Source organism: Grammomys surdaster, unplaced genomic scaffold (genome assembly GCF_004785775.1).
Source record: "Grammomys surdaster isolate TR1022 unplaced genomic scaffold, NIH_TR_1.0 126531, whole genome shotgun sequence".
In the NCBI taxonomy this organism is placed as follows: Eukaryota; Metazoa; Chordata; class Mammalia; order Rodentia; family Muridae; genus Grammomys; species Grammomys surdaster.
The window spans coordinates 5,323,859-5,343,936 of record NW_021621323.1 but is presented as its reverse complement, the minus strand read 5'-3'; the positions used below and the strand labels follow the sequence as shown (position 1 = coordinate 5,343,936).

Genomic DNA, 20,078 nt, shown 5'->3' with positions numbered 1-20,078 from the left:
TAACAAACATTCATCATTCTTAATTAACAAAAATTAAAGTAGATCTGAAATTATGATTGCTAATGAATTACAAGTTATCAGCAGCTATTCTGTGTTTTCTAAACACCTGCATTAATTTACCATGATCACTCAGTCTGTATATGCTGGATAGAACATGTTAGGCAAGCATTGTTTGCTTGCATAATTTAATTAGATATTTTCCATACACTGCAGAATCAAGAAACATAAGCCTGTTTCATGTTTAGATCAGAGACTAGTACAGAGAACAATACATATTTAAGTGTACATAAACTCAAAGATGTTATGCTGAAGTGATTTGGGATTTTTTTTTAGAAGCTAGTGACCGGATTTTTTGTTACTGTTTTTTTTTTGTTGTTGTTCTGTTTTGTTTTGTTTTTTGTTTGTTTTGGGTTATTTTGCATATAGGCTTAAAATGATATTATTGTGTCATATAGAACTTTCTTAGATCTAAATAAGCATTATTCATTCTGGGTGAATCTAGTATAAAGTTTTTATATTTTGAAGTTTTTGTTGTTTGTATGTTTTCTTTTGGTTTGTCTCTGGGTAAACAAAATGATCTCACTCTTTTTCTTGTTTTGAAGTTTTAAAATGAAAGTGTTACTATCTGTAACTACATTTATAATTCAGCAGTTTGTGTGACAGGGTATCACTGTATAGACCAGGCTGTCCTGGAATTCACTATGTACACTAGACTGACCTCTAACCTAATGCCTCTGCCTCCTGAATGCTGGGATTAAAGGTATACAACACTTTGCCCACCAATTTAATAATTCTTCTTAGCATGATATTTTATTGTCCTTTTGAAAACTAATTTACATTGTAAATTAATGTTCAAAGTATTAGCTATCATCATCACATTTTTAAACAATGAATATTACAGTTACTTCTCACTTCTCCTCAACACCTAACCAATCCCCAGTTACCTTCTCTGCCCTCCTCCCTTGCAGTCCTCCCCTCTCATAGTCCCTCCCCTCTAGTAGTCCCTCCCATTTCCTTTCTGCATTCAGGTCTTGGATGTCCTTTTACCCTCTCCCTACCGTTCCTCTGACTTCTTTTACCTCTCTGAAGTTCTTCATAATCTTTACTTCATCTTTGTCCACATATACATACTTAAGACACACTAGAAACTAGGATCAGCCTATGAGAGAGAACATGTGGTTTCAGTCTTTCTGAGTTTGTTTGTTTTTTAAAAAAATGCATAAAAATTAGATCCGTAAATTGACAAGTTTTATGAGTATTATGACAATATATATATATGACTGACTTTTTTCCTCAGTCAAAAGATTTTTTTTAACTGAGTTTTCCAAAGAGCTAAGAAGAAATTTTTCTTTCTTTTTTGGAAAATCCATTTTGTGAAATGTCATACATTTCTTTTTTTTCTTTCTTTCTTTCTTTCTTTTTTTTTTTTTTTTTTTTTTTTTGCTGTGTCACTTCCAGCTTTTAAAACATTACCACCATTATCCAGCCAAGGAGCAGAGTGCTCTTATAAATGAGTTTTGCTGCAAAACAAAACCTGACTAATGGGAAATGTCATGGGCCACTAGCTGAAGAGCTGGCAGGGACCACTGAAGCCATTGGAGATATTTCTTTCCACCTTTCGGAAAAAAACTGGAAAGTGGACATCAGGAGACTCATCTATGTGATGTTAGCCATTCAGGTCTCTGGACATGGTAACATGCATTCTGATTGAAAGGAGAAAAGCACAGAATGAGTTGTTGTGTTTTGTTTATAGCTACAACGTGTACAGAAGGGCCACACATTTACCTCAATGTTGCAGAATATCCAAAATCATTCTTAAATAGACAATCCTCTACCTCAGCCATACCTTTTTGGCAAGTATACCACCTACTAAGAGTTTTCTCTTTCTCTTATATTTTTAAAATTCATAATGTAAACTGGCAGAATACTTATAAATAGTTGATGTCTTTACAAAGAGCCATTACAAGGTCCCCTTCAAATACTGGAGGTCAGGCCTCTATCCCCGCCTTCACAAGTTTAGAATTGCCACAGCCCTTCTGTACTTAGAGAAGGGAGGAGATGTCAGGAGTAGCCCTGCTTACACACTGAAGGCCTAAAATCAGTCATAGGCCTAAAATCAGCAATAGGCCTGTCATACATGTACACTAACACCAAGTCCTGGGTCTCAGTGGAAAAACATTGAAACAGATGGCTATAAGCTAATGTAAACAGGCAGCTTTCATGGAAACTTACCAGCCTGAGTAGTCATAGACCTTGTAAATAGGTAGCCTTGGTAGACAATACCAACTTAGATAAGGACAAGCGAGTCATAGGCAGAGTCATAGTGACTTGTCCCCTGAACCTTCACCCAGCCAATACCTGGTTCTGAAGATCTCTGTATTCCCCCTGAACACCCACACTCCAGTGTCATTCCCTTCCCCACGTCCTGCCTTTCTGTGTTTATAACCCCTGTGTGAATGAATTACGATTTGAGAAAAAAAAAAGAAAGAAAACTATTCAGATGATATTGTATGAGAAAGGAATCTCCATTTAATAAAAGTGAAAAATTAAAAAAAAAAAAAAGAAGTCAGGGTTGAAATGAATGTTTCCTGTCTTCACTAAAGTTATCCCTTTGCATCTGATTCTCTAGATTTCTTTTTTATTCTTTTTCTGGATGTAGCCCATTTTAATTAGGTTCAGATTTCCCATCATTGTTCAAAGGTATAAAACTAGAATGACCCGGTTAAGAATTTTTTTTTTATGGAAATATATTCATTATTTGAAATAAGCCACTTTGGAGAATTAGAACCTTGTGAGGTTTTTTATTTTGTTTTCTAGGTAGTTTTTTCTTAGTTTTACAGTTGATAATGTTTTCCAGGTATTATCAATCTGCAATGCAATCCCAAAGTTTTCAACTTCTCAATAACTTTTTGATGTTCAGATTCGCACATTCTAGTTAATGAACCATGCTGGTGGTGGGCTGGCTGATTGGTACTTGAACTTCTCATCCACTAAAGATTACTTAAACCTGGATTATCGGCAGGAAGAAGTGTAGTGCCCCCTGTGGTGAACTTTTAGCATAGCCTTTACAGGCAAAAATCTTCCTTTGAAGATTGCAAATTTTAGAAACGCAAATATTTTGGTAGAAAAAATAAAAAGCATTAAAAAGCCAGGAAGGTCAATAGGTTAATCTCTATTGCTGAGAATGAGACATACTGTCAGTTCCCTGACATCAGGGCCTTTGGAAATTAGGGGAAAATACAGGCTTACAGTCCTGGCACTCAGAAGACTTGGAGTTTTAGCGAGAGGGGTCATGCCTTTTCTAATGGGAAAGTTGCCATGTGGTTTAGTACAAACTGGAAAAGCTTGCCGAAGAGCTCTATCATACAAATCCTCAAGCTGATAAAAGTCAGTATTTTGGAGGCACTGAAAGGTCTTTTTAGAAAAATAATGAGTCATGAATTAAAACCACTTCACTCGTAAATCATAGTACCAGTCCAATCCGGCTAAGGAACTTTGAAATATTTGTCCTCAAAATTTTAGGTTTTTCTGTTATTTATCTTCTAGTTTTTGACAGTTTAGGAAAAACATAAAAACAGTGTAACACTGTGTCTTTTGACATCCTAATTGGTATAATCTTTCTTCATCCTGGAACTATGTGACATTATAAAAATGTTGCTCAGAACGAGTGTGGCATTGCCTCTGTGATATTCTTTGATAGGTTCATTTTAAATGGGTGAGTAAATAAACCCATTGTGCAGGTCTGCACTCAGTCAAAGCTATTGTATGCCATCTTATCTGAAAGTGTATATTTTATATTTCATTTATTATCTGCCTTTGACCAAGCAGGACAGCTTTATCAGAGCCTTTTCAAGGAGTTATTTACATTGCATTTTTACTGGACTTACATCCTAATCCTGATGTGGTCAAGTGCTAGCAAAGTTGGCTTACATTTTCTAATGCCAAAATTTAATTGCAAGTAGGAGCTTAGGAACAATAGGATTCTTTTAAAAATAATTAATCTATGATGTCAAAATTCTCATGTGTATACTTACTAAGTTAATTTAGATTTGAAGACCTAACACACATTTGATGTAAGTACAGTTCTTGATTTTAATACCAGTCTCTCTGTCAAAAGGTACAAGACAAATGTCATTCATCTCCTGGTAGCTTCGAACTTGTCACCCTGGCCTTGCTTGAGCTTCTGTTCTTGGGCTCTTGTTAAACTCGCTCTGCTGTGTATCACCTTCTTTCTCTACTGAGAATGTTCCTAGTTTGGGACTCTTAGGCTCGCCCTGTGATCAACCCAGCTTTCTGCTTTCATATTACAAGTATACTCAACTAATTACAAAGACCCTCCTCTTCAGGACTTCTTTGCCATATTGGGTAGTGAGTGCATTCCCCATGCTTCATGGTATGCTTCATAGCCCCTGATAGCTTTCCTGACCCCTAATGCCTACGTGCCTACTTTAGAGTAGGTAGCATTCTATATACATACATTCACATGCATTTATATTTATTTTAATATACACGGAAAATATTAAAATAAAATATGTTTATTTTAATATACCCTCTATGCCTAAGGTATGGGAGCTAAACAGCTTTCTAGCAAAGACATTAGATGGGGGAAAACTAGTGCCATCTATTAAAAAATGAAAGGAAAAGAAAACTTGTCATGTTGATTCCCACATTGCTTCCCCCACTTGAAAACTTAAGAGGATCCATCTTCGATCAAAATCATTGGTCCCAGACATGTGTGAAATTACTCCAATACAATTTTAATAAAGCGTGCCAAGAATCATGAGTGGCGGGCGGGGAGCAATATTAATAGGCAATTATGGAAGAATATTGCTTGGGTCCTTTTTCTTCATAGCTGATTATCTAAGCAGCATGCATGTACTAGAGCTGGTGTGTAAGTAGGGCTTTTGGTTCCCAGTGCACCATGGCCCTCCACCCTGGATATTGTGAATAGCAGTACTCAGTGCTCTGTCACTCAACCTAGGAAGAAGATGACAGCTTCAGTGATGGCTTCCCCTTCTTCTCATTTGTTTGCAAGACTTTCTGGTTCCTACTTCTCCCATCTAAAAACAAATGGTACACTAGTCTCTGAAAAAATAACCCTTAGGGTGCAACTTATCCGATCACTCACCCCAAGCAGTGACTCACCCCAAAATATTATATTTTATATTCGACTTTATTGTGTTAATTTTATTAATATTCCCATGATACTCTAAATTTCTGGCATCTAATTTTGTAAAAAGTCTGAGAGTTAGCTTACTATCTCTTGAAGATGGAATTTGAAGGATATTCAGCTCAATATATGGATATTGTATCAGAGTATTATTATTTACCTTGTATTTATGTATGATGGGTAATTTTTGCTTTATCTTTTAGTTGACACGTAGCTGTGAGATCCAGTGTGAAAGTTAGATTCGTTTGTACCTTATGTAAAGATCAAGGGAGGGAAATTAGCATATCTACCACATTAAAGATTTATCATTTCTTTGTGGTGTGGTCAGAATCCTCTCTTCTGGCTGTTTTGAAAAGTATAGTACATTATAGTTAACACTTCTCTCACTGTGCAGTGCAATGCATAACTCATTACTCTTCTGTTGAGCATTTTGTACCCCTGAGCCAGCCTCTCTCACCTCATAGGTCTATCAGTGGTGACCTCCTGTTGAGTACTCGCTCCACCCCCACCCCCACTCTCGCACACTACCCATTGGGAATGTGAAATGAATCGGAGGTGTCCAAGGACATAGATCAGCTAGAAGCACACTTGTGATGTAAACTTGACTCGATGGTGTGATAGGACATTCACACTAAATGCAGTGAAATATGATAGGATCTAGTCTCCTAAGGAGATGTGGGCAATGACAAAAATGCCAAAATTGCTTTGGGCATCCGATGGTAACTATTATTTATGTATTTCAACTATATAGAAATTTATCCTAGCCATCTGGTGTCTAGGAAGAGCCAGTGTTATAATATCAAGCTTTAGGAAGAATATGACCATTATGTAGTTTCTAAGATGATTAAAGACAGGACAATCATGTCTCATGGCAGGAAGGTCACTGGCTACACTTTCCACCTACTGTTGCACCTGTCCTAGCACGCATAGGGAAACATAGTGCATCAAATACCCAGTGAAGAGACAAGTAACCTACCTGCTAGGTTGCTTACAGCCCACAGTCCTCAGGAGGCTGGATCCTGTCTTGTCATTGCACGTGTACCTTAAGCCCTCCCTCTGACTCTGTCAACTCATTACTTCATTATGATTCCTTCAGATAATAATAAAACGCTAATCTCATATCAAACCGGAAGGAACTAAAAGAGTTTGCTTTCCAATGTAGACTTCTACCTAAATACAACCGCTGTGAGCAACACCACACCAACATGCATGGAGACAGCTAAAATTGATGTTCAAAGATAGTCTCTCTGTTCTAGAGAAGGATCATCCATGAGCCTGTTAACAAGGTTACCTCTTGGGAGATTCTGATGGAGCCAGGGGAGGTAGCCACCATAAGATGCTTGCAAATCCTGAATTTGGCTGCATTCTTGGTGGATTCCATTTAGAGTGGTTGAAGGTTTCATCTTCCACTGAGAGAGACTCCACAAAATCATTGTCATGTTTACCGACCCCGAGGGCACCCCAGAAAATTCTGATTTCCTAATAGATTTCCAAATAAATTTTGGCCCATGTCCAGTGGTAAGTGCCTGTGTGCCTTCTGGGTATAGTCACTACTGTGGCCCCTGGCAATACAGTGAGCAGGGCCACATGCTACCCATCCTAGCAGAAAATCTAATCCACTGGCAAGGGGTGGGAGAGACTGGGGAGAAACAAAACAAGTAAGTCAGGCAGGTAATTACTGAAATTGATAAATACTGTGAAGAGACTACTAAGCCACAGGAAGTTGAAGGATGGGTGCAGAGAGAAGCTTCTTTATGTGAGATAATCTGGAAAGACTTTAAGCACATGACATGCAAAGTAGGAAGTTGGTAAAATCTGAGGGGGAAAAAATTGGCTTAAAAAATTTCTTAAGTGCTCTTGAAAATCCTTAAATGTCCTTATAAAAAGTTTCTGTTTCTTGGGCATGCGTTATTTGAGTTTCTGTTTTCTTTGGTTGGGCTTCAACATTTTAGTTGTAATTATGTGTGCAAGTTGTTTTCATTTGCTGACAGTTGTCCTAAGTGGCTTCGTCTGTAACAGTGTGGTATGGTGGTATGAGACAAAGTTGGTGACAATGTGAGAAATTACAGGAGTGAGCATATGTTCAGGTGCTGGGTTTTTAATGTTTGGTTTGTAAATAATTATTCCCTCTTTTTTTTTTTAGTGTCACCATGATTCAATAGTTGTGACAATCATTTAAATCACAATTATAGAGGAAAAAGAGCTTAATTTTATATTATATAAATTTACATTCAGGATAATAATGCTTATAATTTTTATAATTTTTGAAAAAATTATAATTTTTTATAATTATGTAAAGTTTATAATTTTTGAATTGTCTAGAACTTTTCATCACATTATAAATTCTGCTTTTAATTATCCACCTTTGTGTGTGTGTGTGTGTGTGTGTGTATGTGTATCAATGTGTCAATGTATGCATGCACAGCCACAATAAGCATGTACAGATCAAATGGATGCCAACCCCAGGTGACTACCCTCACTTTCCAGCTTGAGATATGATCTCTGGTTTTGCCATTAGCATATACAAGGCTTGCTGGCCTTCAAATTTCTGGGAATTCTCCTATCTCAGACTCTAATCTCATGTAGAAGCACTGGGATTAGAGATGCTAGTACCGCAGCTGGCTTCTTTTACATGGTTTCTGGGGATCCAAACTCAGGACCGCACACTTAGGTTGCAAGCTCTCTACCCACTCATCCATCTTCCAACCCTGTTCATCACTGATTTTCATGCTAGTTTCCTGGCTATGCTGCAGTTGTGTCAGATGCTAACAAGCTCTCCCTTTCTAACCTGTGGTCTACAGCCTCAGTGAATATTCTGGTATTTCCATCTCTGACATGGCGAAGTAAACCAATTACTCTGGAATTTTCAAGCATGGTCAAGAATTGCAATGGAAATGTAAAGTGCCAAGAAAGGGTAGGAAGGGCGTGAGAGGAGAGAAGGCAAATGCTTTGGGATGCATCCAGAAGGCATTCCTTCCAGCTCCAACAAGGAAAATCCCTGCAGCCTGAGATCTTGACAATCCAGATATAGCCATTTGGAAACAGTGCTTGGTGTAACATTTGTCAGGTTCTTACCAAAATCCAGAAGTTGCTAAGTCTCTTGTTCCAATATTAACATGGTTAATCACACAAATGATCTTTAGTAAGAAATGAGGCCTGTGTCACAATATTTTATATGTAAGTATCTTGTGGTTCTGAGACCTTGAGTAAGACCCTGCCTAAGGCCATTCTGATCATGAGGAGCACAGCAAGGGGTGGCCACTTGGTGGTCAGAGGCCCAGGCCAACAAGTGTAGTTCCACATTTCCTTTCGTGGTTCTCACAGGCCTGTTTTGATTTGAGAATAGTTGAAATAACAGCCTATGGTGATGATTACATTTGTCACTACCATAAAATTTGGAAATAATGTTTGGAGCCTGCCTTACACTGTCATGTAGTTTCACGTTTTCTCTGAATCGTTTTTTCAGTAACCAACCATCATGCCTTGATGAGGACTCACCATATAAAAAGAAGCAGTGGCCAGGCAGAATAGAGACATTGGTATCACACGCATTGACATTCAGTAGTGTTTCTTGCTTTGCTGAACAGGTTTAATAACAGACAAGTGGCATATGCTTTCTAGATAAAAACTGTTTTTCTTTTGAGTACTGGATTGAAACATAGGTATCAGATATAAAATTCCTTCCAATTTGAGATAACTTGGTGCTAGTCTAAGTAACAATACCATCTACACTGTAATGTAAGTTAGTAGGATCCTAACTCCTTGTTAGCGCTAATGACTTTTAGCCTTGTCTTTTAAAAATTGTAATACAAGATAAGTCAATTAAGTTTTTAAGATACAAGCTTTGTTTTAATGTGTTTTCTCTTTTTAATTTTTTGAGCTATACCTCTCTTCCCATTCCTCTTTGTTTCTAGACAGGATCTCACTTGTTGCTCTGGCAGGCTTCGGATTAAGATCTTCTTACAGCAACCACCTGAATGAAAGAGGTTTGCAAACCCTTAGGTTTGCAGAGTTGTTTAAACACCTTCCCATGGATATGTGGCAGTCCATGTCCCTGGGCCAGCTTTCTTTCCCTGGCAATATTTGAGCCACAATACTCTCTACCCTTTCTTTCTTTGTTCTTAAAACCTTCATATTATCCTAAGAGGAACATGATGTGCTCAGTCTCAGCCCAGATTCCTCAGTCCTTCCGAACGAAGATCCAGTTGTGAAAGATGCAACCATAAGAATGAAAATGCTCTTGCTTTAAGTAATCCAAGATGACATGTAATTTCAAGCAGCTATGTTTCTGACGATTTACTCTTGCCAAACGGAGGGATGAGGCAGAAGTGGAATGTCAGAAAGGTGTCCCAAACAGTCACAGTTTCCTGATATGTGAATCATTTTAGTAGACCAAGAGTTTGAAACACAGACATCCCAAAACCTTCCCCACCTTTTCCTGTTTCATAGTCATTATTTGGTCATGGTGGAAAATAGGGTTGTACAAATTATTTAAACTTCATGTATTGATTTCCAGTTGTTATATCAGTGGATTCTGTAGTATTAATGTAAGCCTATGCCTGCTGAATAGTGAGCTCCAGCCTAGCTTAGTAACTTGCTTGTGATTAAAGCATACAGTGAGTTAAGATACAGTTGCACTAATATGTCATTCTATGAAGAAGCATCCACATGATACCCATTATTTAAGCATAATGTGTTTCACCACAATGAATAATGTATGCGTTTACATAAAAACAGATGGTGGTTGAAAAGTTTTTAATCAAGTGAATCTGAATTTAAGCTTCAATTATTTATTTTTGGCAGTGACCTTGTCAGACATGTACAGTGTCTCCTCCTGAAAACAGAATATGATGTTCATTTTTGAAGATCCTAACAGTTATAGAAGTAATAAATGCTCAGTAAAGGAAAAGCCAGATTCTTTTAAAATTTTTAGCTTAAAAAGGAAAACTTTAGGAAATATCAGTTCCTAGTGATTTTATGCACTTACAGTTCCTCAGATAAACTTTAGAAAAATGTCTTGACAATTGATAATACATCTTACAAAAACATTCTTTTAGAATTTAAATTTATCTATTTCATATTAAATCCAGAAAAACATAGTACTTCTTATACACATAAGTTTTTGAGGCAATAACAGCTAATGAGTATGGATTCACAACTTGCTCATACAATGCTTGTTCCAGACCACTGGCCTCGTCTTTTGCTCCTTTCTTACCTGTACAACAAAATGCTATCCCACGACAATAGTAGAAAAAACTTAGGGAACATAATTTTCTTAATAGGATCTCATGTAAAATTGTTAAATGCATGGCATCCATGATCACTGTTGTTCCTATGACAACCATCTTCCCAGTGAATTTGTGAATCAGAAGACCTGAATGCTAGAACAAGGTCTTCCACTAACTTTAGTATCTTCAGCAAAGGACTTGGCTTTTCCTTCTCAGTTTCCTGTTAGGCAAATTTTATTATATAATTCAGACACGTGAGCTAATATTACTATAAAATATGTTTTGTCTTTCAGTGTGTGGGGACATCCATGGACAATTCTTTGACTTGATGAAGCTCTTTGAGGTGGGAGGATCTCCTGCCAACACTCGCTACCTCTTCTTGGGGGACTATGTTGACAGAGGGTACTTCAGTATCGAAGTAAGTACACATGGTTTCCTCTTAGGTGGTCATGGATCACTGCTATGTTAGTAAGGAAGAGACATAAACACCTTGCAGAAATCCAGAACCTACAACAATCAATTTTGAGACCCTTAATGAGATAAATGATTCTCATTCTCCTGTGTGCTTTTTATACAGAGGGATGTCAAAGAAATGATAAGATTTTGTATTTTGTGTATTTTATGGTTTTTTTTTTTTGAGGATTGGAAAAAACTATTCTAGTCAACGGTGATAGCATAGGTGGGCTTGAGTTTGCATATCCATGGCTTAAAGTTGTGAGACTGTAAGTCCCTTTCAGTACTGGATACAGACACTTATGTACCTGTGTAAGGACACTGGCAGCTGCTGTATCAGGGCACCTGTCATCTAACTAGGTAATTTGTAAAAATCATTCATTCAAACAAAAATGACAGCCATTGAGCAGAGCTTCTTCTACCGTCAGAGAAAAGCAAGGCCCTCTTGTACTCATGGTTTTTCTGTCTGGTGCCTAATATAACATCTCAGGAAAACAAGATTACCAGAAGAGAAAAATTAGAAGCTAGAATTTATACATACCAGTTGATAGTGTCCTCATAGGCAAAACAAACAAAAAGCAAAAAAACACCAAAAATTAAAATAAATGAACTATTCTTACTCGATAAGGCAATGTTGCTGACTCTTCATAGGACTTGCCCGCAATCATCATATAAAGAAGTATGTTTTGAAATATTTTAATATTAGATTTACTAAAAAGATATTTAATGTTAATGTGCTGTGTCAACCTCAAACATACCAATTGAAGAGTCGGAGTATTTTGTTGCCTGCAATTGAAACTGCAGCTGTGAACCATGAGTAGCTTTGCAGTAGTTGTTACGGTCAGCATATTAAAAGAGAGCAAGCATATATATCAGTGTTTCTCAAACTGTGGGTTGCAATCCCTTTGGGGATCAAAGGTCTTCTTCATAAGGGTTGCCTAAATCACCTGCATATCAGATATTTATACTACTATTCATAACAGTAACAGAATTGCGGTACAGGGGTCACGGCAACATCAAGAGCTATGTTAAAAGGTCATAGCATTAGGAAGGTTGAGAACCACTGCTGTATATGAAGTACTCTTACTAAGACTATGTCAGGGTCTGTGGACTGAGTGTTGTCAACTGATAAATGGTCACATTCATTCCTCTCAGTTTCGGAAGGGTTCTGTAAGTAACTTCTTTTCATAGGATGTTTTCACTAGGGGTTTAGGATTCCATGGCTGTACTCTTTCCTCTGTCCCAAACCCTGGTCACACTGCACCTAAAGAAATAAATATGCACCACAATCTAGAAGCTTATATTCAGTCCTGTACATTTACACATGTGCTCACATGGATACACATGTCCTTCATCTTATGAGGGTTAATCATTAGATATAAAATATTCTTTGTATGTTATGAGATTGTTGGGTTAGGATATCACTGGGAGATCTGCTCTTTTCTGAAGGGAAAGGAAGAGGAGTGGATTTGGGGGAATAAAAGAAGAGAGGGCTTGGGGGTGGCGCTGAGAAGAGTAGAGAGAGAGGAAACTGTGGTCTGGATATATTAGAATAAAAAACACTAAAGATAGATAGATAGATAGATAGATAGATAGATAGATAGATAGATAGATAGATAGATAGACAGAAAGACAGAGTATAGCTTTCCAGTGTGTGTTACCCTACCAGGTTTCAAGGCATTTTTGGATTTGTGTCTGTAGCCTGGAGTTACACTGCAGGTATTCTTCTAAGCTCATCCTCTCAGTGAAGAGGGATGCCTATGTTTACTTCATAACAAATCAGCTTTGATGAACAGATCCTAATAGGCATTACTGATGGCAGTTGCAGGCTCTGAGTAGCTGTTATGGAGAGCACAGACTGCTCATGTCTGCACTCCCTCTCCTCACCCCCATAACCCAACTTCCTCTCCTTTGCCATTAGAAATCATTCCCTACAGATTGAGCTCCCCCAAACAAGCCAACTTGTGAGTAGCAATGAAAAGTGTAATTTTGTTCCCTGCCATAATTTGTCTTACAACAAACCTTTCTCTTTCTGATGATTGCATTACCCTACCTAATCTCTTTGATCAAGCGTATGCATATATTTAGGTCCACAGCTGGGTGTGTTTTTTCTCTACAGACCTTCAGCAAAGTCTGCAAAGTCCAGAATCTGCAAACAGAGTCATGCACAGCTGTTTCCTTGAGCTTGCTTCGTTAGGCTCTTTGCAGGCATCCTGTAGCTCACCGCTGCCTTGAGTTTGCAGGGAGCTGGCTTCTCCTTTTCTGCCTGCATCCAGACCTCAGCACAGCACACTGAAGTGTGAAAAGTTGTTGTGTTTATTAGCTGTGAACTCATGGACCAGAATGAACCACAGCAAGCCAGGCAGCATTCCATGCTGCTGCCTGAAAATAACAAGCACGCAGGAGAACACATGATGGAGGTGACAAACAGGGCCACTGGTCTCGGTAGCTAGCCGTCTTGACAGGGCACTGGTATTCCACTGCCACTTCATGGTGTGCTTGTCAGACCAGACAAATGATGTCTTAGAGAAGTTACATTCCATACTTCAGGAGTTTGGGTCCCTTCCAAGTTCCTGTGGTAGCCTGCACTTAGCCGTCTACAATAGAGAAGCATCAGTTTGAATTATGAAGTTTTGAGGCATGGGGTGTTACCAGTTCAGGGAGCAAATCAGTATCCAGCTAAAACAGTATTCTCCTTTTGACTCCCTTGCCTCCTGTCCTATTTTACAATCCTTAAGAATTGTGCTGCAGTTTTTCAAGAAGATTGCCCATCTAAAAGCCTAAATTATCGAGTAAATTATTACCCCGTTATTATGAGTGAACCAAGCGAAGAGGACAGTCTCCTTAGTGCCGTGTGATTATGGATGAATCATAAAATAGGGAAAGCTGCGTCTGCGACAGATACCGAGGCAGACTTTCATATCGAGTAACTAACTGGAAGTTGTAAATGCTTGTTTAGTTAACAGTACTGAGGGCAAGATGACAGGAGTGACTGGTAGGGTTCATTTGCGTCTCGCCTTGCAGAGAGATCCCTCATGTGGTGCTTTCTCTGCCTTCAAAGACTCAGACCCTGCAAAGTTGACTCACATCAGTCACCCAATAACATAGACGTCAACAGTCCTTACCTGGGTGACACTGATTTTTCTTGCTTCATTTGGTTGTGATGATGTTTACAAGTCTGTGCTCAAAAATGATTCTGAGGTCATAGTTTGGCTAGCGACGATCTTTACCTCTTCAGTATGTTGGAACTCTGTATGACTTTTAAAACGGTTTTGAGCATGTCCATGCCGTGCTTGGCAGCCCTGTTCCTCCAGATGTTGAGGGTAAAAGCTGGCAGGACTCCACTCTCCAATCCACCCTTGACCTTTCCTTTAATGGGCCATTTCTTCCATGCTGGCTGTGTTTTCGGTCTTAGTTAGTGTTGGGAAGATATTTTATGCTTGCCACAGGAGAAAAGGAAATGATATATGCAAAAAAAATCCCATCATTCCCATCTTAGAATATTTTGAGCCAAAAATTTGGAAATTTTAGTAATTTTCCTTCGTTTTTCTTTCCCGTTTCCCACCTCCTTGTTTTCTCTTCTTTTCTTTTTTTTCTCCCTCTTTCCTTCTTTTCCCTCACCTTTTGTAATGCACAGGTGGAGCTCATATATCCCAAATGTCTTACTATATAGCTATAAAGGAGTTGCATATTGTATCATCTTAAATGAGTACATATGAACACTAGGAACATTTAGCAGACAACATTTCTGAATATCTTTTAGGTTCAATTATGATAGAATTATAGTAATTAAGACTAGAAGTACCTAGTTAGAAAGCTGCAGGACAATATCAGAATAAGATCTTTAACAGCGGTCAAAAAGACAACGAGAGTCTTAGATACGATTCCTCTAGTCTGGTAATTGAGTGTGCTTGCAAAATGCACTTCGGGTTTTCGATGGAGAGACAGTTGCTTTATCTTAAACTAAATTGTTCTAGAAAAAAGGAATCTAGAGATGTCAGAAGTTTGGTTAAATTTTTCAGAAAGTTATTGACCAGGCAGGAACACGAGAGAACATTGTAGATTCTAGGTCCATCATGTAACAGTTTTCATGTGGTCCATGTATGTAAATTTTCAGAGTTGTATGAGACAAGCATCTGGTGGTATGTAAGTTATACTCAAACATTTAAAAATATCTGTATTGGATAGATTTTATGCTTTCTCACCTGAATTTTGCAAAAAAAAAAAAAAAAAATTCCTGTCCCACCCAAGGTAGGAATTTCAGGAGTACCTGTGTTCTAGAATCTAGGGGGAAATCGCCAAACACAGACTTCCAATCTCCACAGCTCACTGGGAAGAGGAACAAGCAAAGGATTCTGGGACCTTTGGTCAGTCTTCAGGGTATTGACAGAAGTTTCATGTTTAAATAGAGGGAGAACTGGGGGAGGGGCAGGAGGTATGTAGCAGCAAGCAGTTCCCAGTTTAAGGTCTGGTTGACCATTCTGTCAGATCTGGCTCTGCAAGATCTTCCTGCTGCTTGCTCTGCATGTCTCTGTTGCTCTGTTGCTTAAGAGAACAACTCAGTTTCCCTACAGAGATGGCCTCTGCTTAAGGGTTCACTCAGCAAAGGGTAGCATGTTACAATGGCCTGGTGTTCCTAGAAGCTAGTGTAACTGCAGGTTTAGGACAATGGCTGAACCCCAGGACAGCAGGCTAAAACCTGACAGTAGGATGGATGCCTCAGTTACTTTTGTACCTTCCTCCATCAAGGCAATTAGGATAGGTTGGGTAGGACTGCTCTTAAACACGCAGGAGGGATTGACATGTTTGTGTGCAGAGTTGAACAGGATTCTGACCTAATGGTTTAAGACAAAGCCAACAGTGCAAACCATAGAGAAGGGATGCCAGGTTTCGGTCCTGTTTATAGTGAACTGATGAGGCATAGGCTGTTTGTAGGATGATACTGTTGACGTAATATTTAAAGGGTCTTTGTATAACCATTCCCTTCCAGAGTAGACACTCTAGCTTAAGCTCCAACTTGCAAGTATATATGTGTACTTACACATCACCTACATCAAAGGACAATCTTCAAACTTATGAATTGGTAACAATTGTCTCATTGACATTTGTGGCACATAACAAATCCCTTCTCTGAAACATGAGTCAAATTTGAATAATCCAACCACCCTTTATTTGAACAAGTAAGTGTAGTTCTAAAATAGGATTCATAGCAAGGACTCATTAGGCTGCCTGGCTCATCACTGAGATGGCAGGGAGCTTGGCATGCACAGAGGCTCATGCTGCTTCAAGGACCACTTATGGAGGACAGTTGGTCAGCTCTTCAGATATGCTTATATCTTAATCACATGAAATTTAGCTGATGACTATAATTAAAAAAATAATCAAAGCAGCATGTGCACAAGTGCACACACACACATACACTCATACATAAGCTAATGGCAAGCTATCGTTTATTTCAATCACTATTTCATATTTGAAGATGACATTTACAGTAATCTACACTTGTCTCTTTAATTAGTATTTTCTCAATCCCCCTGGGCTATATGTTGAAGCATTATTATTTCAACACTTTGATAATTAGTTCTGTGATTATCATAGAAACTTATAGGTAAGTATTCTTCACAGATAGCCAGCAGATAGGTTTGATAACAACTTTCTCTTTAGGATTACTCTCTATCTGTTTGTGAAGACTGGTGATCGAAGTGTAAATTTCATATGTGTCTTAGTAATCAGAGTCTGATTGGTCCCATTTTTTGCGGTCTCCCTGCCTTGGCTTCACATTGGGAACACAAGCTTTGCTAAGAGGAGCCCACACACTTGTTTTTTAAAGAATCATTTTCTGTTCTGTGTGGATTCTTAATGAATGTCCCTCGCAGATAATATTGGTATTAATATTTGATTGTTCCTTTATACTTAATCTTCTAAAAAGATTGTGTTAATGAAGATTTATCCCAGACCTGATCCATGTGTACTAGTCATCATGGTCCTCGTCCGAGTCACTAATTTGAGGGTTTTAAGGTTCACAGAATGTATTCCGTGTTCATTAGTAGTGAATGTGTTGAGACACGCTGCCATTCAATTTAATTATATATTTCTATAAAACAAAAATTAGGAATCTGCTGTGTATTACAAAGACAGTGCAATAAAGGACAAGAGCCAGCAACATGCCTCAGTGGGTAAAGTCACTTCTTGCTGTGCCTGACAACCTGAGTTCAATACAAGTAATCCACATGGTGGAAGTAGAGAACTGCCTTCAGTATGTTATCCACTGACCACATGTGTGAATGCACACACGCATGAGTCTATGTGTGCATGTGCGCGCACATGCGTGTGCACACACACACACACACACACACACACGCGTAAATAAGTGTAACTGTTTAAAAAAATTAAGATTGATCAGAAGCCCAGAAGGCAGAGAGTTGGTGAAAGGGTGGTGGAAAAGTTGGTGGAAGAGTTGGCGAATAACTTAAGTTCTACTCTGTTTTCTTTGAAGTATCCTGCTCGGCTTGAGAATGGCGGCCATGATAATAAATTGATTTCATGTTAAATGATAAAATGCACAAATATCATGGAAGATGCTCATTTTATGTTTATTTTTTTCCCTAGTGTGTGCTGTATTTGTGGGCCTTGAAAATTCTTTACCCCAAAACACTGTTTTTACTTCGCGGAAATCATGAATGTAGGCACCTCACAGAGTATTTCACGTTTAAACAAGAATGTAAGTATGCTGAGATGCTTTCTTTTAATGTCATATAGGCTCATTTGTCATTGTAACTGATAAAAACATATTGTGTAATTATTCTTTGGGTAAAGTCAAAAGCTTTAGGTGACATTATTTCATGTCATCTTTCTTAAAAAGGACAAATCTAAGGATACACAATTTAGTTTAAAATATATTTGTATAGTTCTTGGAGAATATAATACAGTGTATTTTGATCACAGTTAGTCTTCACTCCTCTCTCTAACCCTTCACGGCTCACTCCCACCTCCCACAATTGCATTGTTTATGTATTCCTAAGTGTGGGGCCATCCAGTAGAACATAGTCAACTTACCATGGCCCACACCCTTAAGGAAAACTAACTCATCCCTCCTGTGGAGGCCACCCATCCACTGTCCACAAAGCTCAGTTAGTACAGAGTTCATGAACCTATTCCTCCTCTTTGCCAGAAGAGGGGCAGAAAAATTGTAAGAGGCAGAAACTGGAGAAGTTCAGAAGAAAACAGTGCCTTCTGAACATGACAGGAACCCTGTACCCATGAACTCAGAGTGGCTGTGGTAATCTACACAGGAGTTGCACAAGATCGAGCCAGAATGTAATTTTCAATTATAAGTGTTTTTATCAAGTGACCTATTAATCTGAGCTAAAGTTTCATGTATGTGCTAGGACAAAACGATTGGTGAGAATAGTGATTCTACACTTTAATCTTACTCCAGTCAAGAAAAGGAAATAGGGCCCCAGTTGAACCTCTATTTTGGAGCCCCATAGATGTCAGCTGACGTCTAGGACATTAGACAAAATGAAAACTGATACCATCCTTTAGACGTAGGTACTCAGATGAGGGGGTGCTTTTAGCTTTGTTTTCCTTTTGTCTGTTTTCCTCATTGCTTACTGAAACTTTAATTCTTTTTCTCCTGTAATTTGGTTTTATATTCAGTGAAGCATAAAGACTTTCCTAAAAACATTAGCTGTGAGTCAGTATGGAGAAAGCAGAAGTCTATGATGCAGAAAAAGCTTCAGAAAGTTTCGTGGCAGTTGCATTTCTATAAAACCTTATGGGAATACCAACCAGCTTTATTGCCTTTCGTGTGTGTGTGTGTGTGTGTGTGTGTGTGTGTGTGTGTGCATGCACATGCATACAAAATAAATAAAATGCTTTGCATTTATTAAACAAAAGATGATAAAATTAAATAATATGATAAATGACAGAAATAAAAACATTGTAGAATAAGGTTAATCTATGAGTCTTAGAAATAGTATTGATTCTGTTTTAGAGGGTCACACTCACATTATCCTGGCAAAAAATATTCAAAAGAAACAAAGCAATTTCAGTGAAATGGTCCTAGTCAGAAAGGCATGAAAGTACAATTTTCTCTTCACATTTCATAGGTAAAATAAAGTATTCAGAACGCGTTTATGACGCCTGTATGGATGCCTTCGACTGCCTTCCCCTGGCCGCGCTGATGAACCAACAGTTCCTGTGTGTACATGGTGGTTTGTCTCCAGAGATTAACACTCTAGATGACATCAGAAAAGTAAGCTCTGTTATTGTCCAAGTCTATTCACTCTATGTCCTTCAGCAATCATGCAAGCTATTAACCGCCTTGCCTCTGTAACCGCTTGTATCCTATTCAGTTAACATAACTGAATACACGCACATCTCCAAGGTTTGTATCAAATCTTACCTTAGGGACTGGGGCTTGGCTTATCCCCTTGGCACATGTCATTAAAAATATCTATATTTGATCTCTAAAACGTGGAAGAAGGTTCATTTTCCTTTTGTCAGATACTCCATCTCATATTCATGATATGTTAGAAGAAATTGTTCGGGCCTTGGAGAAAATTTCACAACTTTACTTTTTGAAATGTACTTATTGTGATGTTGTTGTTGTTGTTCTTATAACATAAGATACAAAGTCAGCGTCTAGAAATAGCGAAGATAATATTGTTTTGAGTGTATTGGATAAATGGGTGAAAGAATGGTAGACATTTTCAGAAGCATACTTTTAGATGGTGTGGACTGTCAGTCGTATTTCCCAGCAGAAGGATAACTTGGGTGGAGTCAGAAAGTACATCCTTTTCTCAAAACAATGTACAAATGCACACTAGCACTGCATGACAGATATCATATTTTATGTCTTTCTGTTCATTATCCTTATCACTGCAGCTGGAAGAAAAGACCAGAGAGAGCATCAAACAAATCTCTCTATATTTTTGATACCCAGATCCCTCGCAAAGTAGCAAAACAAACACATTTTCTTCTGTCATCTACCTATTCTTGTGGTTGCCTTAACACGTGACATTTGTGTGTATTAATGCATAAAACACACTGCATTGTAATTCGGGGATAAGTTTTACCATAAAGCTTTCAGGTTAAGAAGCCGAATCTACATTTTTCCTGCATGAATTACTGATCTATAAAACCTGACACAGACTCCTCCCCCTTTCTTTAGAGACCTACGAAAATGGCGTACGCTTTTTTAAGCACAGAAGGAAATATGGAAA

General features: G+C 38.3%; 1 protein-coding gene across 1 annotated transcript in view; it reads left to right on the top strand.

Annotated features, from left to right (window-relative positions):
* Nucleotides 1–20,078, top strand: part of Ppp3ca (protein phosphatase 3 catalytic subunit alpha) — a 272,769-nt gene that overhangs the window by 193,537 nt on the left and 59,154 nt on the right. The window contains exons 3-5 of the mRNA XM_028760375.1: nt 10,692–10,816; nt 17,461–17,572; nt 18,963–19,108. Of these exons, the coding sequence (XP_028616208.1) occupies nt 10,692–10,816; nt 17,461–17,572; nt 18,963–19,108 (383 nt within the window). The remainder of the gene's footprint in view (nt 1–10,691; nt 10,817–17,460; nt 17,573–18,962; nt 19,109–20,078) is intronic.